General features: G+C 36.3%; 1 protein-coding gene across 3 annotated transcripts in view; it reads right to left on the bottom strand.

Annotated features, from left to right (window-relative positions):
- Window positions 1-27988, bottom strand: part of LOC150076650 (uncharacterized) — a 305352-nt gene that overhangs the window by 92414 nt on the left and 184950 nt on the right. For all 3 annotated transcript variants that reach the window (XM_090386997.1, XM_090386999.1, XM_090386998.1), the window contains exons 5-8: window positions 21197-21332; window positions 12882-13242; window positions 10479-10536; window positions 9671-9993 (exon numbers count right to left, since the gene is read on the bottom strand). In XM_090386997.1, coding sequence (XP_090243123.1) covers window positions 9671-9993; window positions 10479-10536; window positions 12882-13242; window positions 21197-21332 — 878 coding nt within the window. The remainder of the gene's footprint in view (window positions 1-9670; window positions 9994-10478; window positions 10537-12881; window positions 13243-21196; window positions 21333-27988) is intronic.

Genomic DNA, 27988 nt, shown 5'->3' with positions numbered 1-27988 from the left:
ATATTTTAATAGCGTTACAACTATAGCTTTATTTTAATTTTCAATATTCTTTAATATCTGTTTTCAGTCATATTTTAAGTGTTTTTATTTATATATTTTAAACTAGTTTTAATCATTTTATTGTGAATACAGTTTTTAGTTACAGTATTAAAATATTTTCAAGTACTGGTTGGTGTGAAGTTTAATTATTTCATATTCTTTACTGAGTTACTGGTGTTATTTAACAAACTGTTTGATCAAGTGCTGAGTCAACTAAAATGAAGCATTAGTACATCATTTCAGTAAAATGCATATGCTAAGCTAATTTGCATATAGGTGATGGGAAAAATTAATTTATGAAAGCCAAATCCTCCACTTTCATAACAAAAAAAATCTTTATAAAGAATTTTCCCAGGCTGCAAAAGGAATTATGCCTTAGCATTGCACATCCACAGCGATCAAGAAGTTTATGGGGTAAAAACAATCAGTAATAAAAGTAACCAATCACCTTTTCTTCTTTTTAGCAGACTTATTAAAAAAAAATAACTTTTGTTAATAAAGGAACTGTTGGTAATTTCTTTATTAACAAAAATTACCAACAATGCCTGAAACAGTTCACAACTTGACTTCTTTCCTAACCATAGAAGAGCTGTAGAAATAGCCTTAAATTATGATATAAATTATATATCATCTGTAATGCATCACACAGAAAATTGTAATTATAGAAATGCAAAGTCTAAATAGGCATTTATATAATTTTTTTTTCCCTGCATGATGTATTACAAAGGGCAACATAACTTATTCTTATGGATGCCACATAGTCCAACTCCAATACTACTAAGATATTGGGCATTAAGAAAATGAACCTCAGATGCAGACTATCACATTTTAAAATGAAGAGACAATGGCCTCTCTCTATATTTTCATTAAAACTGCAATGAAATCATTCAAATATAACAAAATCATCAAGGAAGCCAAACAAACTTCTATGGGCTTTCATAAAAAGTAAAAGATAAGGACTTACTACAAAAACAATATCATCTCCTACATCAATGTATCAGAAGTCTATTGTTCCTGCCAGATTTCTAACAGTTCTGTGTGATACAAGTAACTAGACTAAGCAGGATCAAGTACTAGCCACACAAAGACCAGACTACAAATATTTCCTTTTAAGGAAAAGCTCCAACATTGCTGCAAACAACACCACTAAAACCAACACACATATTTGTATTGGTATTGGAGTTTAAGGGCACAAGGGCAGCTAAGGCCAAAATGTGCCAGATCCTATATTATTATCCTAAGGTCATATAATGTGTTCCATTTTGGCATTAGAGGAATTCATATATATGTATTTGCTTCAGAAAGGTATAGAGTGTAGCTAGGTTAGCACTATTGCCAATCATGTGGTTAAGAGATAACGGTTCTTGCAGTTGTGATTGAGAGTGGAAAATTCTTCTGAAAGGAGAATAGTGAGGACAATCTAAAAGTATATGCTTGACTGTAAGCGGTAGTGAACAATGTGTGCATCGAGGTGGGTCATCCCCCATGAGTAGAAACATATGGGTTAGGTGCGTATGTCCAATTCTTAGTCTTGCTAGTATAACTTCTTCCTGTCTATTTTGTCTGAAGCTGGAAATCCATAAGGCTGGTTCTTCTTTGATTTGGAGCAACTTGTTATTACTTTGTGCCTTCCATATTTCTGTCCACTGAAACATACAGACTTTTTTAATACGCTTCAAATAATCTCTGTATGGTATTTGGTAATTTGCTGGTGTTGTACTGTTTGGATTTTTGGCTGCCTGATCTGCTCTCTCATTGCCTAAGATACCAGAATGCCCTGGGATCCAGCAGAATTTCACTGAATGATTCCTACTTTGTAGATGGTTTAAACAGCAAATGATTTGTTTTTTGATTGGTTGTGATGTTGAAAATTGATTGCCCAAAGCAGACACTGCACTCAATGAATCAGTGTATATTATACTGCTAGCATTGTGGAGAGGGCTAATATTCTGTAAGGCTAGTTTGATTACATATAACTCAGCAGTATAACTGCTGCATTCAACTGGTAGTGATATGGAGACTGTAAAGGAGGGAAAGACAGCTGTGGCACCAACGGCAGAACCTGTTTTTGAGCCATCTGTATATATTTGGCAGCTTTGTATATTGTTTAGGGCATGTTCTTTATGTAGTTGTTTGATATTTTCATCTGCCAGGGAGTTTTTTCCCCACTGCTGAAAGTGGGTATCACAGTGAGCAAGATTTACAGACCAGGGTGGGTCAGGAATATCGCTCTCTTGAAGTATGTTATCATAATCAATATTCCAGGTGTGAATCAAATCTTTTAATCTAATACCAGTTGGTCTATTTTCAGTTGGTTTACTGTTATAGAAAGCTGTCCACTCAGGATTGGAAAGCAACGGTTGAACGGGATGGTCTGGAAGGCTTTGAATTTTAGCTGCATAATTTAGAAGCAACATTTTCCTTCGAAGGTGAAGTGGAGGTTCGTGTGCCTCTACATACAGACTCTGAACAGGGGATGTTCTAAATGCGCCAAGGGCAGTACGAAGGGCACTGTGTTGGATGGTATTAAGTCTGATTAATGCACTTTTCCTAGCTGAATCATATACGATAGCACCGTAGTCTAAACGAGATCTGATAATAGCACGATACAAATGTAACAGAGTGTATCTATCTGCTCCCCATGTCATAGCAGAAATGGACCTAAGTATATTAAGTTTCTTTAGACAAACAGTTCGGAGGTATGTGATATGTGGAATGAAGTTCAGTTTGTTGTCCAATATTAAGCCTAAGAAACGAAGATTACTGGTGAGAGGGATCAAATGGTTTTTTAATCTGAGTTCCGGTTCCAGGTGTAGTTTACGTTTTTTGCAAAAGTGAACTGCAATAGTTTTTTGATCTGATAATCGATATCCATTCTGCATTGTCCATGCCTCCAACTTATTTATGGAGAGTTGCAGCTGTCTTTCAATGGTATGAATATTTTGTGAACGACAAGATATAGTTAGATCATCAGCATACATATATAGTTCTACAGTATTTGGGATGTTGTATGTTATGGTGTTCAGTCTAAGTGAGAAGAGGGTAGAGCTCAGTACTGATCCCTGCGGGACACCCTCCTCCTGAGTGTAGGAACGAGAAAGTACAGATTGATAGCGGACCTGAAAGGTTCTGTGTTGAAGAAAATTTCTAATGAATTCTGGTAAGTGCCCTCGCAATCCTATGGAATGAAGTTCTCTCAATATGCCATACCTCCAGGTAGTGTCGAAAGCCTTTTCTATATCGAGACTTACCATTACAAGATGTTCATTTTTGACGTAAGCATTGCGGATGTTAGTCTCTGCTTTCACCATTAGATCCAAAGTGCATCTGTTCTGTCGAAAACCAAACTGATTGTTGTTCATCAGTGCTTTAGTTTCAAGAACCCAGGTAAGCCTTCTGTGTATTATTCTTTCTAGGATTTTACTTAGGCAGCTGGTTAGAGAAATAGGTCGGTAATTTTCTGGAAGTGAGTGATCTTTTCCTGGTTTAGGAAAGGCTAAAATGATGGAATGATGCCAGGAAGATGGATATGTACCTTCAAGAAAAATCCGATTATAGAAAATTAATAGTAAATTCAATGCCGTACTGTTTATATGTTTCAGCATTGCATAATATATACCATCAGGTCCAGCTGCACTGTTGGGTGATCTGTTTAATGCTGTTTGCAGTTCAAATAGGTTAAACGGTTGATTATAGGCAATATATTGGGTAGTATGGAATTTTATTTTGTACCTTTCCGCCGAAGTTTTGATTTTCAGAAAGGAGTTGTCATATGCTGACGTGGCAGATGTTTGGTAGAAATTCTCTGCAAGGGCGTTAGCTATTTCTTCTTCAGAAGAAATTTCCTGTCCATTTTTGATTAAGATGGGAGAAGGAAGAGGTAGATATTTCCCATTTAATTGCCGAATCTTTTTCCAGATTAGACGACTGTTAGTATCCTTTGTGATAGTGGAGGCAAACTGTATCCATGATTCCTTCTTGGCTTTTTTTCTAATTTGTCTAGCTTTTGACTTTAGTCTTTTATATTGAATTAGGTTGTTGGTAGTTGGGATCTTCCGGAACAGGTTCCAAGCTTTATTTTTTTCCTTTTTGGCACTGGTACAAGCTTCATTCCACCAGTGTTTAAGGTTTTTGTGTTTACATGTGGAGGCTTGAGGTATTGCTTCAGAGGCAATGGTCAGTATTTGCCTGGTAATATGCTTTGTGACATCATCAATGGGTTGTAGTCTGATCAATTGGCTATCAAAAGAAATAAGGTTTGAAAACTTTTCCCAATCTGCTCTGGAGAATTTCCATTTTGAGCGGTTATCAGGGTATGATGTTTGAAGCGTTTGGATTCTGCATATGATTGGAAAGTGGTCACTATTATGTGGGTCGTTTAATACTGTCCATTCTATACTGGGATATAATATGGGGGAACAGAGAGTTAAATCAATTGCTGACATAGATCCAGAGGGAAGGTGTGTATAAGTATTTTCACCAGAGTTCAGTAATGTTAGATTCAGTTGGTCCAGTATCGTCTCGATCAAGTGTCCTCTATTGTCCATGTGGTCTGATCCCCACAATGGATGATGAGCATTGAAATCACCAAGGATACAAAAGGTGGTGGTATTTGTCTTATGAGGTCTTCTAATTCTTTAAACGTGCACATCTTGTTAGGTGGAAGGTACAGGGATACAAGGGTTAGAATTTGCCCAACTGATACACGTACAGCAATAGCTTCTAAGTGGGTTTGAAGCAGAATGTTTCTAGAAGGTATTTTACAGTCAACTAGAATGGCGACACCTCCACGTGCAGATAGTGAGGAGTTTCTATCTTTTCTGTAAAATGTAAAATTTCTGATTGATGGAGTTACTTGTGGAGTTAGATTAGTCTCTTGAATACAAATGGCTATTGGACCATATCGGGAGATTAAATCATAGATGTCATCGGTATTGCTGCGTAAACCTCTACAATTCCATTGAACAATGTTCTGCATTATCGGGGTTTGAGGAGGGAAGGCGAGTCTGTCTGTTTCTTGTGAGTGGTTTCCTTTTGACGGTCATATTTCATTTTATCTTTTCTAGGAAAATTGGGACGTCCGGTATCTGTACTCTCTTCTACATCATCAGTTTGACCTGATGAAAATCCAGTCTCCATATCATCTTCTGCATGAAGATCAAGGACTGTTTCATCGTGCGTAGCTATATTTTCAGAGTCCATTCTATTTGAGTTTGTCTTTTGTAATTCAGTGGCTTGTTGCCTTCGGGATTTATTAGACATTTTATCACATGATTTTATTTTAGGCGGAACTGTGATAGGGGTATTACTTACTTCATCAACTAGAACGGGTTTGGTGGTAGGTTCAGATGTTGATAGCACAGATCGTGCCCATTCTGCAATGGATGTATTGGGCGGAATTGATACCTCAGTTTGGGTTGAAACAGCTTGGCACTTTAGTGTAACGGAAGCGTACGTGGTTTTTGAGATAGTTGACTTTATTTGCTTTCTTGCTTCTTGATATGTGACCTTATTCTCAATCTTGTACTTTTGTATTCTTTTTTCAGTTTTCCAGAATTCGCATGATTTTGAGTATGCTGGATGGTCATTCTTGCAATTTGGACATTCCGGAGCCTTTGCAGTACACTCTGTTTGTGAATGGTTTTTTGATCCGCAGTTAGGACAAGTAGTTTCGCCTCTGCATGTTGTCTGGGAGTGACCAAACTTTTGGCACTTGAAACATCTTAGAGGGTTTGGAATGTATGGGCGTATACGGCAGTTTAGGTAGCCTGCTTTAACTGAGGACGGCAAATTCGGTGTACTAAAGGTCAGTATAATATTACGTGTGGGAACAAGTTGGTCATCCTTCTTTATCATAATTCTTCTTGCTTGAGTTACTTTCTGTTCCAGTAATTCCAAGACTATCTCCTCTTCGGTTACGTTCAACAAATCCCACTCACTTATTACTCCTTTTGAGGAGTTCAAGGTGTTATGTGGTGAGACTTTGATTGGTATTCCGCTTATAGATGACATTTTTAGTAAAAATTCTGAATGCCTTGCTTGAGTGGTCTCAATTAAAAGATCTCCTGATTGGAGCCTTTTCACCATTTTCGGTGTACCTGCTGCATTCTCGAGACATCTCTGGATGACAAAGGGAGAGAGTCTGCTTAGCGGCTGAGTCGATAAGGAATGTATAATCAGAAAAGCTGGTGGTTCTGATTTGTTACTATCCTTTTTCATTCTTTTTGGAATGATTGGCATCGTCTTCCATTCTCCGGGTCTCAACATGTTGAGAGCCTGTTGGCTCTAGTGGTGGACATGTATCACAGTCCATTGTTGCTCCTTTTAGCCCTGAGAGTGAGAGCTTTTCCTCCCAGATTTCCGGCCCCGCCACGTGGAGGCAGGAGCGGTGCCACCTAGTGGCCAAGCGGTTGGAGAGGTTAGTTTGTTAGTGCAAAAATTAATAAATATACTAGGAAAAGAAAGGTAATTTTCCTTTCTGGGTTCTTACTTAGGATCTGTTAAGTACAGAACCACTTACAAAGAAATGAGGGTGCGAAAAGCACTAGAAAGTAAATATAACCAAATCACTGAGAAAGAGCACTATATCTCACTTGGGAAAATCGCTTGGACACTATCGCTTGGCACTCGGGGCCACATATTTGTAATACAACTGATTATTCCTTAAAAAGGCTAGTTCTGGATAATAAGGTATATGCAGTGGGCAAAAAAGTAATGAGGCCGAATTCAAATACTGCAAAATATGGATAAGAAAATATTATTTAGAAATATTAATTCTAAATAATATTTTCTTACTTGTCATGCAGTTCATACAAGCTTTGAATAGATTTGGAAAACTCATCTGCTGTGATGGTATTTAGTTCTGCTGTCACATTCTTCTGAAGGTTGGAAACTATCAAATTGGCATCCTATCAATCTGAATTTCAACTTGGCAACAAAAAAAAAAAATCTGGAGTCAAGTCAGGGGAGTAAAGACAGTGGAATAGTGTAACCTGCTTTTGAGCCAGAAACACCACAACTATCCTCACATCATGCAACCAGTGTGAAACAAAACTTCATAAATTTTTCTTTTCAAAACTTAAATTCCTTATACACATTTAACTTGCTAGCATTCTAAGTATTAAGTGGCAATTACTTGCTAGTGAATTGAGCACTTTGTCTGCAGGTCTTTCTCGGTCATTTACTTAGAGGATCATCTGCTCTACCCTCTTTAAAATGCTTAAGACATCAAAATATTTATGCAAAAGACAGTCCTATAAGCTGTTCATGTGAGTGAGTGAGTGAGTGAGTGAGTGAGTGACTTTTCCCCAGCTTTACACAAAACTTGATACTGATATGTTGTTCCATTCTTTGGTTTCTGACAGTGGCATTAGGTGCAACACACAAAGAATGCCAATTGGTTTGGGTTAGTGATACTGCCAAGGTCACACTTCTGTGCTTCTCCAACATCCTCTTCTGAAGTGATACTTGCATTATTTTTTTTATTCAGTCTTGTTACTTTTTTGCCACACTGTGTAAGAGAACATATGATATACAGTACCTTTTAATCAATTTAAAGTCTCATTTTTACTTAAGTTCAATTGTATGCTAAAATTATATTCTAAGCAAATATCTCAAGCACATATTTCAACTAGTTTATGCAATATGATTAAAGAGGCCTGTGCACTCTGGATTCATTATTCTCTAGAAAACCAGTGTTTTCTCTAGAGTGAAAACACCAGTTCCCACCTTACTACAAAGTGGTCTAGTCTACTGCATCTCTTGCTGTGACTGCACTAGCTGCTACATCAGGGGAAACTGGGAGACTGCTCGGCAAACATCTTTCAGAACATGAAAGAGCCATCCGCTTAGCAGACATAGAACACTCTGCCATTGCCGAACACTTATGATCAACCCACCACGACATTGACCCGCACCATGATGTCATGATTATAGATAGGTCCTGCCAATACTGGCGATGCACCTGGTTCAAGTTGTTGAATGTAACATGCTGTAATACCTCAGTCCACGGAGGCAGTGGATGTCGTGTCCACCCTATTATTGAAGCAACCATTTTGATGAATGACAAACGTTGGCAATGTCCACATACATCACAGCCACAGGCTTCAACATCAAACAACTATTGCATCACGCAGTTTCATTACATGGCTGATAGTACACTCCCTCATGTTTCACACTCTTAACTGTCAGTTTGACTGATGATGTCACCATAATAACCGAAAGCTTTTATACTGTACGTATTTAAGCTATGTGTGTTTTACAATTAGTATTAAACCTGTCATTATTTATTCTGTCTTCCGCTTAACTCTGTCACACAATAATAGTTAATGCAATTTTTATTAAAGCCTTTTCCATACAAATGTTACATCACTGGTTAAACAATCAAATATTTCAAAAATAATGATAAAATAAAATATTCAATTAAAATCCCATTATTTCTAACTTCACTGTAACAGACAGTACCACTGTATAGAATTTAAAAACCACTGCAGTCAGCCATTATGAAGGCAAAAGCCCTTCCCTTTACCCTTGACAGTAGTTATATATTTAAGTAAATCCCACATCAGCACCCTGTGATCACTGCTATCCAAAGGTTCTTTCACCTGCAGGTTCTTAATGCATAAAGAATTGCTGCTGATAACCTGATAAAGTGTACTGCTTCCTCTTGTTGCTTTTTTAATATGCTACTGTAGAAAACAGTCATCCAATAAATCAACAAAAGTTTGGCTAGTGTGTGAGTGATCAATCCACAAGTTCCGGTTGATATCTGGAAAGTTGAGAATCTCCCTAGAGAACAAACTAGCAAGAACGATCTATTTAAACCTTATATTTTAGCATCTTATTTGAACACCGAAGGGGATTCAGTTTCAAATATCAAACAGGCAGATGTGGAACTATTTAAAAGACCGAACTATATTTTCAATGTTGCATAAAATGATCCTCACAACAAAATAAGCCTGAAATATATTAGACAGTTCCTTAAAATGAAATGCCTATAAAAGTTTAAGAAGAAAAATGCATATTCCTTCCGAATTAGGAGCATTTTAAACATCCTTGATTGTTAAAAGGTGACCCTACCTTATAGAAATCAACATTAACAACACTTCTAATGACATACATACATTCACAAATAAGAATATTGCCGGTGTTATTATTTTCTCAACACAAATATAAATTTCAGCTACAGATGTACAAAACATCCACTAACAAAGTACTTAAAACATGAGTTCTAAAACATACAATCTCTCTCTCTCTCTCTCTCTCTCTCTCTCTCTCCCCATATATCAGCAATGTAGAAAACTGTTATGTACATTTTTTTTTCTATTTTACTACATTTATTTCTGAAAAGAACTATTTTGCACTTAAGATAAAAAATTAGTGCAAACATATTGCTATAAATAAATATGAAAACATGAATAAAATATCAATAACAAATAATTAATATATCAGCAGTTTGGATTTCTCAATTGAGAATAACTGACGAAGTTAGGTTGAATTATATTTTAATCTTTAAAGATATGTACAAAAATATTTTGTGTGAAATCTGTAATTGACATGTGGCTATTTTCCCACAAAAAAGGGGATCTAAGAATTATTTTAATAAAATTTAAGTGAAAATATTAATACATACCCTTTTCACTAGTGTGTCGCCGCCTAGGAAGATGAGGTGAGGAACCATCTGTCTTCAGATTTTCTAAAGATTCATAGCGTTTCATTGTAGGAGCATCAGACAAGAGCAAATATACTGGGTTATGGTGAAAAGTCTTTGGAGTTGAGGACTGCCCTTGATCAATCTGAGACCAAATGTAACTCTCTCCTTCTCTTCCAGGTGGTGGTATCATTTTGGCTACTCCATCTGACCGGCTTCTTTGACTTTTCAAACCTCTGCTTTCTCGTTTTACGTAGCGTCGGGTTCGGCCTTTTTTAAATTCAAAAGTTTCGTTCAGTTTTGACCTAGATGTTGAAAATGAAAAGAAAATGTAGTAAATTACAAACAAGCTTATTTTTGATATTTTAACAAATGCATACTATGTAAATAAATAGACCTGAAGGGCAAGGGATGCTGGAATAACTAATTGTTGGTATGGTTTGTGTTGGTTGGTTTATGTAAAAAAAAAAAAATCCTCCCTACTGTGCATTACACAAACTGGATAAAGAGGCAAAAAAATCCAATAGAATTTAACCTCACAGAGAATATAACAAGGAAATTCAATCAAAGAGTCCTAGAACTTAATACAATGTCTTGACATTCATACTGCTGAAAGATTCCAAGCCATACATGTGGCAATTTTTCTGATGTGTGTTTAACTATTAACATACCTCAGAACAATTAAATTAATTTGTTAAATAGAATTGGATTTTCATTAGAATAATTTTTTACTTTTTTTTTTGGTTTGTTTTGAATTTAAATTAACATTAATAGTGTGTAATGTCCTTACCTATCTTTGAGAGTTCCGATTTCATCTGTAGCACCATCAACACCATTCTTTGCATTTTCTACCAAAAAAACAATAATAATAATTATAAAGAATCTATCAAATAACAAAATTAGCATTCCACAAAGAAATAAAGGGACACTTTACAGAACTTAACTTGTCAGCATCTGCTAAGAGAATCTCATTTGAATTATAAAATAATATTTTATCTGACTCTAAAGGGTCAGATAAAAAAGATATTTAAAAAGATCTTATTTAAAAAATATTCTTTAAAGAATTGTCTTTAAAATATATTTATTTAAAAGATATATAAAGCTGATTTTAGCTGCCACCAAATTTTCTAAATTTAGTAATACCCGTCACAAGATAATCTGAGAAAAGCATTTGGATAATTAAAAAAAAAAACCTTTGAATGGAGAGGAATCATTTTCAGAAATATATATCTTTCCTTTTCTCTTCTCTTTTTTCTGAAAAACTTTTGCCTAAAATTTTTTCAGGAAAATATCACGTTACTTTCTTTTAAAGATAAAAGAAAAGATTATTGTTATTATTTAACAAAAAACTACCACGTCACCTGTCCATCCCCACCAATAATTTTTCTTCTTCCTTAAATTTATTCCAACTACCCACTCCCACAATAGCAGGATGAGGTGGTGATGATTTGCACTGTAGTGCAGTCTGCACTCAGGGTATCTGAATAAATTATGACCTATTTAGGAGTAGCAGCACTGATATGATCAAGGGATGATTTAACTGCATATAGGTCAGTAATGTACATACTTCACTCTACTGGGAGTGCAGTATGTACATTACTAGATAGAAATAGAAATGATGAAAGTAGGAAAGACTGCTGGCACACTTAAAAAAACTTAAAGTTAAACCGCTACAGCCATTTCTGTTTTCAATCCATCCATATATATCTGTGCACAATGGGAGTTTGATGTTATATGCACCATGTGAAGTTGTTTGATATTCATATCTGCTAAGGACTGCACTTCCCATTTACAAAAATAATCATCACAAGATGGTGAGTATACAAGCCAATGTTGGAATATATCATCTAGCCAAACATTCCAGTGTTCTGTTAGCTCTTGAGCCTCATTCCCACAGGTTTATTTTCTCTAGGCTTATTACTATAGTTCATTTTTAACTGCACGTCAAAAAGATATGGCCAAATGGGATGAGTTGGTTAGCTCAGTATTTTCACTGCAATAAATTAGAAGTATTAATTTTTTCCTATGCTAGATCCGTTTGAACAGTTCTAGAATGCTCTAAGGGCTATCCATAAGGCACATGGTGAACTGGGTTAAGCCACTCAAGGGCACTCTTTCTAACAGAATCATATACAGGGGAATCATAGTCCAGTCGAGATCTAATAAGTGCATGGTACAAGTGAAGTAGGATGTATCAATTGGCACTCCATGTCATAGCTGATATTACTTTAAGGACATTCATCTTTTTCTGCAGACAGTTCAGATCTTCATTATGTATTTTGGAGTTAGATCTAAAAACAAACATTGGATCAGCAAGCATTATAGGATGAATTTTCAGTCTTAATTCAGGTTCGGGGGTGTAAATTGTGTTTTTTTTTTTTTTTTTACAAAAATGTACTGCAATAGTTTTCTGTCTGGAGAGGTAAATAGCCATTTTGTGATATTCACTGCTCAATTTTATTGACCCTACATTGGAGTTGTCATTCTATACATGTTGGACATTGAAGCATGTCATTCTATACAGTTCATGTTTTGGGACTGAAATGAGAATAAGATGTGGGAATCACACCTTATCCTAGTAAATTTTCAGAATATTTGTCATGATTTTATGCCACTATGATTTATTTAGAAAAAATCAAAAGTGTAGAAATAACCCCAACAAATTCTGCACATAGCAGAATTTGTTGGGGTTATTTCTACACTTTTGAGGTATGATGATGAATATGTTTCAGTAATTCACCAGATCTTACCAGAAACAATTTATAATCAAATAATTATGAAATAACAAGGATATTGATATATTCAAACAATTATGTAATATAAAGGTATAAACAATAATAATTATATTCATGTAGGTTGTCTCAAATATGTGAGAGGCATAATCAGTCCAATCACATTCACGTAGTTGGTCTCATCATGAAACCTAGATATGCTAAGGATGTGCTAAAATTTGACAACTTGCACAAATAGATTTTTCACACACAGATTTTTTGATAAAATAATGCATTTAAAATGCACACAACAACAAAACATGTACTAAATATCACCAACAAACTTCTATATAGGCTGAAACTTGCATTTTAACAACAGAAAATTGCACTGCAGTTATTGTCTGTAAATTCTTTAACTCTATTATGTAAGACTACTTAGACAATTAAATAAGAACATTACATAACAAATAAATATAACTAACCAAATTTTGGTTGGGATGATGAAACAACAGATTTGTTATGTGCAGATGATGAGGTAGAAGTAATGAGCTTATTAAGAACATTGTTAACGTTTTCTATATTAACCAGGTCACTTGAAAGTTCATTCTCAATCCCACTCTGTGCATCCTTTCCCATATCAACTGGGGTAGATACTTTCATATTTTCAATTATGTAGCTTCCATTTTCTTTTGTAGGAAATACATCTTCATCTGTTCGATCTGAATGTTGCCACTGCCAATCCCTTCTGGTTTTACCCAGACATTCTGTATTAGAACTATGAAACCTTGGTCGGTTGACTGAAGATGAGTAATGATCCCTATGAACACCATCTTCTGTTGATACCTGTAGACCAAACAATCCAAATTAAATAAATTATTAAAAAAAAATACTAATGAGAATTACTATAACTGACAAAATATATAAAGTAGGCATTAAACATAATGCAAAGTATATTCTATTTATGTTATACTAGTATACATAAAACAATAGCTTTGTCGTATTAATTAATACAACAAATGAACAGCTTTGTTGTATAAAACAGAATGAAGCATTTGTAAGTTCAGTTGAAGACACTAACTTAAGTACACTAACTTAGTTGCTATAGAAGGAAGGTTTGGAATCGAGTGTTTATATACACTATTTTGAAAAAACTAAATTTATTTATTTGACTCATCTTCCAAAGTTGCCGGACTTGGGCCTCCTGGTCCCTCAGGCTGAGGGTTGAGGCATTGGACCAGCACCCCAGCACTTCAAAAAACACTTTACTGCTCATTCAAATAAAACTATTTGATAATGACTACATATTTAGGGTTGTACTTGAAAGTTAGGGTTGAACTTGAAAGTGTCTGCAATTCTGCCCAGACACGATAGGAGAGAGTATATGATGAGAGCCTTGTCGATCAATTCGGCCCTGGAGGGATTGTGCAAGGCTCAAGGGGTAGAATTTTTTTCAGCCTGGACTGTACTTGTTAACAGGAGAGATTGCTTCTACAGGGATGGGATACACTTAAATAGAAAGGGTGCAAGAATTTTTGCTGATGCTGTCGAGGCAGTGTTAGGTGGGTCGGAAAACTGCTAGTTGGGGGGGATACAAGGACTAATAGACTAACAGTAGCCACTGGCAGAGGTGGAAGTGATTCTTGCACTGCTTCTATTCAAATGAGCAGAAGTCTGAAAAACAAGATGCAGGATATTTCAGAGACTGCTGGTAGTCATTGCGTTACAAGTAAACACATGGGTTGTGTTAGGGTAGCTAAGAATAGAAACAGGTGCATGTATACCTGCGTGTACACCAATGCTAGGAGTTTGGTAAATAAATTTGATGAATTTGAGGTATTGCTCAAAACATCAAAGGCAGATATTGTTGGGATATCAGAGACGTGGTGTCACACAGATATAAGTAATGCGGAACTGGAATTTGGGGAATACAATGTATATAGAAAGGATAGACAGGACAGGAGGGGAGGAGGGGTTATGCTATTAATTAAGAAACACATAAAGTCAAAGGAAGGGAAGCCAGTTGACATCGATGGACAGGGGAGTGTCGAGTCAGTTTGGTGTGACATAAGCATAGGGAAATCAAAATTGAGAGTAGGAGTGTGCTATAGGCCTAATGACTCTGATGAGTATAATAATATATTGTACAGGGAAATAGAGTGGGCCAGTAAATCAGAGAGTCTTATAATGGGGGATTTTAATTTCCCAGATATTGACTGGAATTTGTGGGTTGGTCACTCGCACACTAGCAGGGCTTTTGTGGATTTATTGGATGATTGTTTTCTACATCAGCATGTTCGTGAGGCAACAAGAGGGAGCAATACTCTTGATCTGATTATCAGTAGTGATTCTTCATGCATTAAGAACCTGCAGATAAATGAACCACTAGGTGGCAGTGATCGCAGTGTGTTGAAGTGGGATTTACTCAAGGAGGTAACTACCATCAGAGGTAAAGGGAAGGGTTTTTGTTTTCGTAAAGGCGACTATGATGGTCTGAGACAGTATTTAAATTCTATACAGTGGGACCAACTGATGATGTTACCAACAGCAAACTCAAAATGGGAAGCATTCAAGGAACTAATCTTGGTGGCTACCAGGCTTTACATACCAACTAAGAAATATTGTTCAAGGTTTAGGCCTAAATGGCTGTCAGATGGACTAATGAGACATGTGGCAGAGAAGAAAAATGCATGGGATACATACAAATTAATGGGTGACATGGAAGCCTATGATAGATATAAGTTGGTCTGTAACCAAGTCACAAAGGAGATTAGGCAGGCAAAGGCAGACTACGAAAAATCCTTGGCAAAGGATGCAAAGAAAAACAGAAAGGAGTTCTTTACATACTTGAACTCGAGAAGGAAAGGGATGAATCAGATTGGTCCACTGGATATTGATGGTTCAACAGTTGAGGATCCTGCTCAGGTGGCTAACAATCTAAACGAGTATTTTGCATCTACATTCACGCATGAGGAGTTATTCAGGAAGGAGAATGATGTAGGTAAAGTAAACATTGGCAGTGAGCTGGATGATTTTGTAATAACTGAGAGGAAAGTGGAAGAGAGATTGTTGAGGATAAACATAAAAAAGGCACCTGGGGTGGATGGGATCTATCCAGTTATATTAAAGGAGGCAGCAAAGGAAGTATGCAAACCCCTAGCCATAATTATGAGAGCTTCTTTGGACTCAGGGGAGGTACCCATAGACTGGAGATGTGCAAATGTAACCCCAATTCACAAAGGAGGATCAAAGGCTGACACAAGTAATTATAGACCTGTTAGTTTAACTTCTGTTCCAGGTAAATTAATGGAGGCACTGGTTAAAGAAGCACTGCAGGATCATCTAGACAAGAATTCAGTTATAGCTCAGACGCAGCATGGTTTTGTTAAGGGCAGGTCTTGCCTGACCAATTTGATTGGATACTATGATGTAGTCACAAAAGAACTGGATGCAGGAAATAACTTTGATATTATATATTTGGATCTTAGAAAGGCTTTTGATACTGTTGCACATGGAAGACTGCTGCACAAATTGGAGCAGTGTGGCATTGGAGGCAAATTGCTGCTATGGATAAGGGGATGGTTGAGTGGCAGAAGACAGAGAGTGGTAATCAATGGACACTGCTCAACGTGGACTAATGTTATTAGTGGAGTTCCTCAAGGTTCAGTGTTGGGTCCATTGTTGTTTTCGGTGTTTATGAATGATATTGATGATGGGATATCAAGTTTAATGTCTAAGTTTGCAGATGATACAAAGGTTGGCAGGGTCATTAAGGACACTACTGACGCTATGCTGCTGCAACAGGATCTGGAAAGGTTGAACAGATGGGCTGAGAGGTGGCAAATGAAGTTTAACATTGACAAATGTAAAGTACTACATATGGGTAACAGTAACCCCAGAGCAATGTATCAACTCTGCGGTACTACACTGACAGTGGTGGAGAATGAAAAGGACCTGGGAGTAATTGTGCAGGCAGATATGAAGTTCTCTGAGCAGTGCAGACGAGCTGCAAGAGTAGCTCATGGTGTCTTGTCAATGATATACAGGAATTTTTCTAGCAGGGATAAGGAGGTGATTATTCCCTTGTATAAGGCAATGGTTAGGCCACATCTTGAGTACTGTATACAGGTCTGGAGGCCTCATTTCAAGAAGGATGTAGAGCTGCTGGAACGGGTACAGAGAAGGGCAACAAGATTAGTAAATGGAACAAAGGGTTGCTCTTACGAAGAAAGGCTTAAGTTTTGCAAATTACAGAGTCTGGAGACTAGGCACCGGCGAGGTGATCTGATAGAGGTGTATAAGGCTTTGAATGGTTTGAGCATGCTCAATGCCAATGGGATTCTTCATCTTTCTCAGAATAATCACCTCAGAGGGCATAAATTCAAATTGAGGAAGGACGGATGTCGGATAGATGTGCGGAAATTTGCCTTTGGCCAGCGGGTGGTTGGTTGGTGGAACCGACTTCCATCACTTGTTGTTGAAGTTGATAGCCTAAACAAATTTAAAGCTCAACTGGACAGGTATTTCGAACGAACGGAGGGGTGAAATGGGAGAGGGTTTTTTTTTTTTTTTTTTTTTTGGCTGATGCTGAATAAGCTTGCTTTCTTGCATCATATGCCTCTACTAATGCTAATGCTATTTTATAATGATAAAACTATTTGATAATGACTGTATAAGCATTCTTAATCCCCTTAAGAACAACAAATGTTTTCATTTCAATCTTAGGAGAATTCATTAACAGTGCCCCACCTTCAAAATTATGATGGTAATTTTCACTAACTTACTATAACTTACTTCAGTTACCATACCGACCTCGCTTTTTTAGATGTTAAACTCTGATAAGTACCTGGAAGTGCAATCAGATAGACTCAGCTGGAAAAAACACCTAAAATGTTATTGAAAATGCTACCAAAAGCCTTCGATACATTCTTATACAAATTTGTATGGTTCAGTTATATGACCATAAGTTCTGACACATAGATTAGGCAGCAAACTCAAGTAAAGGACATTCTTATCAAAACTAAAGAACTAAAATGGTCTTGGGCAGGACACATAGCTCGAAGACATGATGACAGATGGACTAAGAAAATAACAGAATGGTACCCAAGAGGAGCTAGAAGAAAACCTGGAAGACAAAGGCGGAGATGGATAGATGAAATTCATGAGTTTTTGAGTAGTAAATGGATGGCCAGTGCTCAAAACAGAAGGAACTGGAAAGTTGCTGGAGAGGCCTTCATCCTGCAGTGGATTGAAAATGGCTGATGATGAAGATGAAGTTCTGACACAGATTTGTATGCAAATGGAAACTAGGTAGAACAGATAAGAAAACCAAGCGACCTAAATAATCAGTAACTTTTAATAAGAGCTGCTAAATTCATGCTCAGTTTAATATGCCTGCAGAGCTCAAATGGCTTCCATTATAAAGTGTGGGGAAACTAATGCCTACCTACCTATCTATGTTTGACTTTATACGACAGATAGTCACCTTGTCATTCCCATCTTCCAAAGTTGCCGGACTTGGGCCTCCTGGTCCCTCAGGCTGAGGGTTGAGGCATTGGACCAGCACCCCAGCACTTGGAAAAACACTTTACTGCTAAAAATACCATTGTTACTAATGCCTACCACCATATTATAATGAAAGAGAAGAATAAGGGAAGCATAAGTAAGTCTAATCTATATTCTTATCAAGAGTACATCATACCCATAAAAATCAATTAACCCAGAACAAAAAATTACTATTCCAAGTTTACCTTCCCTACAATTATCTAAATATTATAATAGATTTTTTTATCTTTATATTTAAAGTGGCACAAAATACTAGAAGCTGAAGAAATTTCTCAAAAGAATTTAAGAGATCTGTCTTCAGATTTCTAACAATGCATCAGAATAACTAAGTTCTGATTACTATAAATTTTACTGTGTAAATGTTCTTTTTATACATGCTAACTTGTGGACCACTGCACTGGATCTTGACATAGTTCCATGATTTTTACAATCATCTTTCATTCAGAAATAATATTCCAACCCTGTTCAAATCTTCAGTACTTTCAAGTTAAAGTATGCATAAGTAGTTTTGTATTCACAACAGTAAAATCAATATATCAAGAGTTACCCTTCAGAACTCAAATCAAAAAAATCTCCGGAGTGACACTTTTGCAATCAGAAGTTGTAATATGTTTACATCAGTTGTTTACATTGGATCAGTATTAGGACCACTGTTGTTTTTAATTTTCATAAACGACATTGATGAAGGGATAGAGGGCGTGATGTCTAAATTTGCAGATGACGTTAAAATTGGTAGAGTAGTTAATGATGACTGTCAAGCTGAGCTTCTTCAGAGAGACCTAGATAGACTTCAAGAATGGTCAGAAAAATGGCAGCTGTGCTTTAATCCAACAAAGTGTAAGGTATTACACCTGGGAAACAGTAATCCCAAAATAACTTATTCACTTGGTGGAGTTCAACTAAACCCAGTACTGGAGGAAAGGGACTTGGGTGTTACGATACGGTCAGACATGAAATTCTCTGAGCATTGTAAACAGGTTGCAAGGAAGGCCCATGGTGTCCTATCGATGATCTATCGAACTTTTGCAAGTAGAGATAGGGACGTGATAATCCCATTATATAAGGCTTATGTTAGACCACACTTGGAATACTGTGTTCAAGTATGGAGACCGCACCTAAAGAAAGACATCGAGCTTCTTGAAAGGGTGCAAAGAAGGGTAACTCGCCTGGTGAGATCGGCAAAAGGGCGTCCTTATGAAGAAAGACTTCGAATATGTGGGTTGCAGAGTTTGGAAACTAGACACCTTAGAGGAGATTTGATTGAGGTGTTTAAGGCTCTGAGAGGCATCAGTAAAATGAATGAGGACAAAATTTTCAAGATTATAAATGATGCTAGAACTAGGGGACATAAATTCAAGTTACGGGGGGAAATGTTTAGATTGGACTGCAGGAAGTTTTATTTTAGCCAGCGAGTTATAAATTACTGGAATAAGTTGCCTTCGTGGGTGGTAGAGGCCGACAGTTTGGGGAAATTCAAAGGTCATCTGGATAGTACTTTCGGGTAAGGGAAGCGCATAGGATGATAGGTTTAATTTCCTTTTTATTTATATTTTATTTTATTTATTATTTATTATTATTTAGTTATTTATTTTATTTATTTTTTGTTTTTATCATTGTTTTGTTTGGATTATTTTATTTTTTATTTTTTTTGGCTGGTGCAGCATAAGCCATAGGCTTTCTTGCACCATGCGGCCGTTACTAATACATCTTCCTGAACCGCTTTCCAGGGAAGTTCTTATTTCCCCCCTTAATGAAAGAAAACCACACGAGAAACTGTCAGTAACCTCTCAGAGAAGATCACCTACTTAATTGTTTATATTGAAAACATCTGGCTTGATACACAATGGGAGGCAGCTGTGTTTTTTCTAATATCATATGATGCACATGTGCCAATGTTTAGAACTCCATATATTACTAACATGTCTCCAGGAAAGGATAATGAGGGTAGAAAACATAGGAAAAGCTGTCTATTTATTTGTTCTTTGTTATCCATCAAATATGATTTAAGGGAGGTTGCCCCATAAGACAGCAACAAGTGAAACTTTGATAAAATAAATTTTTTAAAGTATTATGAACATGATATTTCATTTTAACAATGCTTACTGTACTGTTGACCAATAAACAAAAATAATAAATAATGAGAATCTTCATACATAACCACATGAGTATTATAAGGGCTTTAGCTTTATTAATAAAAAATATAATATATATAATTGTAATGCACAATTGTTCTAGCTTTATTTAATAAAAAAAAAAACCCTCTGCTATATGAATGTTACATTTTGTTTTTCATAGTGTTTAAGTAGTATTAAAGACCATAAATAATAATACAACAAGAATGTTCCTACTTTCAGCTCCATCATAAGCTTCTATTAGAAAAAAAATTAACTATTCAAAATAACATTAAAATGCTTAAAATTGTTATAGCATGTAAATATTACATAAGTAGATACTTGATATATAACTTTATGGTACATGCCTACTAATAAATTAATATCTTTTTTATTGCATATTGGGCATACTTCTTTTCTACTACATTTAGGTAGTAGAAAAAAGCATACTTGATACCTACTACATTTATGTAGTAGGTATCAAGTAGGTATTACTTGATACCTACTAGTAGGTATCAAGTAGGTACTACTTGATATAGTAGGTATCAAGTAGGTATTACTTGATACCTACTACATTTATGTAGTAGGTATCAAGTAATTTACTCAACCTCTAAATTAAAACATTGTGTTAAATTCCTTATATGTGTGAATATAATTACTGTACTGCTGACCAATAAAAAAAAAAAAAAAAAAAAAAAAATCAGTGCCTGCAACTACAGTCTCAAATAAGTATGCTCTGCCAAAGTTAAACATGAATGACAGGCTTTGTCCTAACATTTTTGTTGTATCACTCTTGCTTATGAAGAAGCCAAGAAAGTTTCATAGTAATTAATTTTAAAAATGAATAAATAAAAAGGATAAACTAAATCTGCACATGTAATCAGGTGAAAGCACAAATGAATTTTAATAAGCCTTATCTTCGGTTCCATTCAATTGCAAATAATTCTTAAGATGCATAAACATTAACTGTTTTTCCTTGAAGTTAATGTTCTCTATAAATTATATTGCTCTCAAGTGATGTTCATCTCACTTTCTGTCTGTATAAAACATAAAATGACAACCTGATTGATTATCTAAGGTGAAAGATAAATAGTTTCAAATAAAAAACTAAAAACAATACTTACATTATCTACATTACTTGGTATTGTTTTTGCTGTTGTTGTCACAGTAGTTGTAGCTTTCCCCCCAGGGAATGTAGCATTCCTTTTATGCCTGCCTCTGATGGTATTTCTCGGAAACCGTGAGAGTACATCAAACCACCTGGTAGACAAAGCCCACATTTTTTATTGTGAAAATTAAATAAATTAAGTTGAGAAGAAATTCATACACTTATTTTCCAACAGATTCTTCTTATTTTTACTGTATGTGTGTGTGTGTGTGTACTAAGGACTCTTACCTTCTTTCAGAAAATTTAATTTAAAAGATATTCATCTTTATAAATATCATTAAAGTCCTGAATTCTACAAAAAATTGGGATTATTCAATTTTATATCAGTATAAAAAATTGAATACTCTCAAAGTAATAATAGGGGTTTATTATACATATTTAGTCTCATTAAACATAAGAGATATTATGATTATTAAGAAGGCTGCACACACATGGCACAAATTTCTTATTCCGCACATATACTTGGCTGCAAATTTAGGTTCGAAATATTTAAATCACCTCAATCCAATATTATTTAATCATTACAAGGCATTCAGAACTATTTTATCATCGGACCTGTTGTCTGATGATAGAATAGTTCAAATAGTTCCAAAAGTAGTAACAACAGTGCTTCCATGTTTAATAAATAATAAATTCATCTGCTTGATGATGTTATTTAATTAAAAAGCAATATTAGTAATTTTAAGTTGACTTTTTTATTTTTATTTATTAGCATTAGTAGTGGAATATGATGGAAGAAAGCAAACTTACAGAACATCAGAAAAAAAAAAGAAAAAAAAAAAACACTTCCCATTTCACAAATCCATTTGCTCCAAAAGTTTGTCTAGTTCTTCCTTGGATCAATTTAAGCTATCAACTTCTACAATGACAGATGAAAGTTTGTTCCAGCAATGAACCACTTGCTGGCTAAAAGCAAATTTGTACACATCTATTCTGCAACTGTCTTTCCTCGATTTGAATTTATGCTCCCTCAAGTGCATAATTTGAGCAAGAGAAAGAATCCCAACAGCACTAAGCTTGCTCAAACCATTTAAAGCCTTAAACACCTCAATCAAATCACCTGGCAGGTGCCTAGTCTCCAGACACTGCAATTTGCAGAACTTAAGCTTTTCTTGGTAAGAGCGCCCCCTTTGTTGCCCTCACCAATCATTGCCCTTTTCTGTACTTGTTCCAGCAACTCTACATCCTTCCTAATGATGGCATCAATTGGTGCTGACCCAATGCCACATCTTTCTCTAACTGCCAATGCATAATTCTTTGATCTTCTCTCTGTAAAAATCTTATCAGCCAAATTTTTTCAGGCTGTTGATGACTTCCCAAAGCAAGATTCATCTTCAATTTTTTTTTTTTTTTTCCAAATTTAAATTTATTGAACCAAGTAAAAACTGTTCTAATTGATGGTTCATGATCTCCTAAAGCATTTACTAATCTCTCGTGGAATTCTTTAGCAGTTAGATTTGATTTAAAAATCATAGAAAGTCATGGCATGTAAACTTTGTTGATTAATCTCCATTTTGGCTTCTGTAGAAGCAGTCCCTTCTGTTAACAAGTACAGACCAGGCTGAAAATTCTACCCCTTGAGCCTTGCACAATCTTTCCAGGGCTGAATTGATCAACAAGGCTCTCATCATATACTCCCTCCTATCGTGTCTGGGCAAAATTGCAGACACTGATTTTCAAGGGTTATTGGTTTATAAATAAATTTCTGTTTATACTCCAGCACAACAACCAAGTCAGTAGAATTTACGATAAATTGTCAATACAAATATTTATCATATTTAGTAGTCATGGGCTTGAACCCAGGTCCACTCAAGGAACGTGTGCTATGCACTCCTCATCAAGGGCGATTGTTGACCGAAATTTTGCCCAATCTGTTCAGACAAAATTTCCATTTTCTGCAGGGTTGAGTTGAAGGAGTCTGTGCTTTCAGAAAGTTGCATACTATTGGGAAGTAGTCACTGCCCATGGGATCATTTATTACATACCACTCTATGGCCGGGACCAGTACTGGTGAACAAACTGAGAGATCTATTGCTGAGGTGTGTCCTGTTGGGAGCTGTACGTATGTCGATGCACCAGAAGGGGCTCGCATTTGGTGAGTATGGGCTTGGCACACCCAGGGTCCTGTGCTGGATATGATCTTTTTTGGTGATCTCTCTCTCTCTCTCTCTCTCTCTCTCTCTCTCTCTCTCAAATTTTTTTTTTGTCTGGTGCAGCACAAACCTCAGGTTTCCTTGCACAATATGTCTAATAATAATAGTGAGATTTAGTGCCTCTAAAAAGCTTTCAATTAGTCGACCCCGTCTATCTAATTTAGGAGAGCTCCCTAATATACAGAGAGGTGGAGGTATCTGTATAAAGAGGTCTTCAATATCTTTTAAAGAGTAAGTACGGTTTGGCAGTAGGTAGATTGAGACAAGTGTTACTGCACTATGGAGAGTTATACAGACAGCTACAGCTTCTATTTCACTTTGAAGTGGGATATGTTTAGTTGGGATCTTTGAATTTACTAGGATTGCCACACCACCACAGGCAGCATTAACACCATTTTGATCTCTTCGATAAAGGCAATAGTTCTTTATCGAAGGAGAAATTTGTGAGGTTAGGTAAGTTTCCTGTAAACAAAAGGAAACTGGAGAATATTGATTAATTAGGTATTGATTATCATCAGTGTTGCAACGAAAGCCTCTGCAATTCCATTGTAAGATGCTGTAGTTCATTTAGGTTTAGCTGAGGATGATTCATCTGACTGTTTTTTGTTTGAGGAGCATTTTTTTTTTTTTTTTTTGGTCTTTTTTTGGGAAGGTGGGGCATCTGGTATCTACAGTGTTTTTTGTGTAAAGTTCTAGTATGGGTGCCTCATGATTTGAGTGTACATCTACTTCCATACTATTGGTAGATGATTCAGGTTTCTTGTTATCTTTAGTAGTTTTTAAATTTTTCTTTGTCATGCAGGATGGTCCAAGTATCAATTGGGATACTGATTAGAGTGTTGGTCGCTTCACTGGTTTTAGTTTGATGTGTGTCTTTTCCAGAGTTTGATAATGTATTTTTAACCCAGTTAGCTAAAGATGTTCTGGGCAGTATTGATACATCTGTTTGAGCTGATGTTGAATGAAAGCTTCGAGCATGAGAAGCATATGAACGATTGGGCAAGGTCAACATAACCTTATCTGCGTGCCTCAGGGTATGTGACTTTGTGCTTTATTTTATATTTTTGGATTTTCTTCCCTGTTTTCCACATTTCACAAGATTTGGAAAAGGCTGGGTGACTTTCTTTTCAGTTGGGGCAAATGGGACTTGAGGCTGAAGAGTCTGCTTGTGTATGCTCCTTGGAACCACAAATTGGACAAATGGCATCACCTCTACGTGCTTGTTGGGAGTGTTCATATTTTTGGCATTTAAGACAACGAATGGGATTAGGGATATAAGGCCGAATTCGGCAGTTTAAATAGCCAGCTTTTACTGAGGATGGCAAATCAGGGGTGCTGAAGGTTAAAATTATGGATCAAGTTGGAACGAGATTTCCATCTTTTTTGGTCATTATATGTTTTGCACTAATTACTTTTTGATTGCTCAGTTCCTGCACTAATTCCTCTTCAGATACTGCAATCAAGTTCCACTCTGATTCTTTGGACAAATTTAATGTATTGTGGGGAGTGATAGATACTGGTAGCCCAGCAAATGTTGTTGCAAATGTTTTGAGCAGCCACTGAATGATTTTGAGGTAGCTGTTTCAATCAGGAGATCCCCGGATTGCAGTCGTTTAACCATTTTTGGTGTTCCAGCAATGGATTCCAAATGGTGATAACCTGCTGGCAGGCTGGTTAGAGAGAGAGAGAGAGAGAGAGAGAGAGTGAGAGAGAGTATCACCAGAGAGTTTGACATCTCATTGCACTACACTTCTCTTCAGAGCCTTTTCAGTTGGTTCAGGTCATCATTATTGGGTTTGTCTGGCTTGAAGGCTGTAGAGGTGGATAGTCATTTATATTCATGGTTACTCCTTTTAGCCCTGGAGGATAACTTTTCCCCCAGGTTACCGGCCCCGCCACAGGGAGGCAGGAGCAGTGCTGCTCGGAGACCAAGCGGTTGAAGTGTTAGTTAATTAGTAAAAATAGAAATATAGGAAAATGTAAAGAAAGGTGTATTTCCTTTGTGTGTTCTAACTTGTGGCTTTTCAAGTATAGAACTGTTTTTAAAGTAAGATTGTTGAAAGAAATGCGGAAACTTAAAATATAATAATTTCAATTGCTTATCAAGAGCACTTATGAATCACAGGAGGGCAAGGGGGGGAGCACCCCGACTCCCGTCTCCCTCTACATCTTATGCTGTCAAACATTGATTCCCTGAGGAACATGTTTCCCGCCAATTGTCTTCGGATCTTCAATAAATTTAGGATCCACCCTGATAGGTTCTGTGAAGACAAGCCCTACAGGAAGGAAATCCTGAAGAACTGCTACCAGATTATGAAATTATAATACTCACCTGCTCCTGGATATGACAAAATGTTGTTTTTTTTTTTTTTTTTTTTTTGTATATTACAGTATATCTTGTATATTTAATCCTGTAAATGTCTCGGGTCGAGCACGCATGTACTCTTGTTTATTGTGCATGTGTTTCTCGCACCTTAGTCTGTAAATATTCACACCCTTCTGGCACAGAGCCGTCCCAGGGTGACCCAAGGTTTCTTGGGAAATAAACTGATTTAATAAATAAATAAATAAAATATCGCTTGGTCTCGAAATACGCTTGGCACAAGGTGCCCTGATTCATTGTATTTTTTGATTCCTGGTAATAGCAAGAGTGGAGAATCCTTCATACAGAAGGACTCTCCACTCCTAAAAATGTGCTAAGAAAAAAGAAATAAAAAAAATATATATATAGTTAATTGTCTGCATCATTAGTTAATTATTGGCAATGAGAAAATTCATTGCAAATAATGACAGGCAGACAGTTAGCAGACAAGATGATATGAGAAATACTGAAAACACATTTTTTAATACAGAAATCACACTTCATCTGTTTTATTTGCAGAAAGTCAGAAATGTAAAATGCAAGAAATGAAAATTAAAATGTACATTAAGTACCACCACAGTTCCACAGAAAAGCAAATGACTGAAAACATTTGAAATTTCGATACATTCTTATACAAATTTGTATGGTTCAGTTATATGACCATAAGTTCTGACACAGATTTGTATTGTTCAGTTTCAGGTATGGTTCAGTTGCACTACTCTCAAACTGTGAATTCAGCAGGCATATAGTAGAATCCTGATATAAGACTTTCTAACATTTGTTCATTTTTTTTGTAGTCCTGGCTAAAACCAAATAGAGTAATGGATAAAAAAAAAAAAAAAAAAATCTATGCCAAGGTTTAGTGTTTGCTCAATATAGTAGTCACATGCCCATTGCCATTTGTTCAAGGGCCTCCACAACTAGCACACAACAATTATAATTGCCCAGTGCTCAACTTAGCATTAGCTGAGGCATATGATGCAAGAAAGCAAGGTTATACAGCATCAGCCATTAAAAGAAAAAAAAAAAAAAAAACACTTCCCATTTTACTCATCCGGTCACTCCATATGCTTTTCTAGTTCAGCCTTAAATTTATTTAAGCTATCAACTTCCATAACAACAGATGGAAGTGTGTTCCAGCAATCAACTACCCGCTGTCTTTCCTCAATTTGAACTAATGAGACATGTGGCAGAGAAGAAAAATGCATGGGATACATACAAATTAACACATGAAACAGAAGCCAATGATAGATACAAGTTGATCTGTAACCAAGTTACAAAGGAGGTTAGGCAGGCGAAGGCAGATTACGAGAAATCTTTAGCAAGGGATGCAAAGAAAAACAGCAAAAAGTTCTTTACTTATGTAAACTCTAGAAGCAAGGGGATGAATCAGATTGGTCCACTTGATATCGATGGGTCAACTGTTGATGATCCTGCTCAGGTAGCTAACAAACTGAATGAATATTTTGCATCGACATTCACACATGAGGAGTTATTCAGCGAGGGGAATGCCAGAGGTGTATCCAACTCTGGCAGTAAGCTGGAGAATCTTGTAATAACTGAGAGTAAAGTGGAGGAGAAATTGTTGAAGATAAATACAAGAAAGGCACCTGGGGTGGATGGGATCTATCCAGTTATATTAAAGGAGGCAGCAAAGGAAGTAAGCAAACCCTTAGCCATAATTATGAGAGCTTCCTTGGACTCAGGGGAAGTACCCATGGACTGGAGATGTGCAAATGTGACCACAATTCACAAAGGAGGATCAAAGGGCGACACAAGTAATTATAGACCTGTTAGTTTAACTTCTGTTCCTGGAAAATTAATGGAGGCACTGGTTAAAGAAGCACTGCAGGATCATCTAGACAAGACTTCAGTTAGAGCTCAGACACAGCATGGTTTTGTTAAGGGGAAGTCTTGTCTGACCAATTTGATTGGATACTATGATGCAGTCACAAAAGAACTGGATGCAGGGAATAACTTTGATATTATATACTTGGATCTTAGAAAGGCTTTTGATACTGTTGCACATGGAAGACTGCTGCACAAATTGGAGCAGTGTGGCATTGGAGGCAAATTGCTGCTATGGATAAAGGGGTGGTTGAGGGGGAGAAGACAGAGAGTGGTAATCAATGGACACTGCTCATCGTGGACTAATGTTATTAGTGGAGTGCCTCAGGGTTCAGTATTGGGTCCATTATTGTTTTCTGTATTTATAAATGATATTGATGATGGT

Source organism: Mastigoproctus giganteus, chromosome 12 (genome assembly GCF_048544385.1).
Source record: "Mastigoproctus giganteus isolate SK-2022 chromosome 12, ASM4854438v1, whole genome shotgun sequence".
NCBI classification, from domain to species: domain Eukaryota; kingdom Metazoa; phylum Arthropoda; class Arachnida; order Uropygi; family Thelyphonidae; genus Mastigoproctus; species Mastigoproctus giganteus.
Note: the sequence above shows the minus strand (reverse complement) of the source record. Positions and strands in the feature narration are given on the sequence as shown.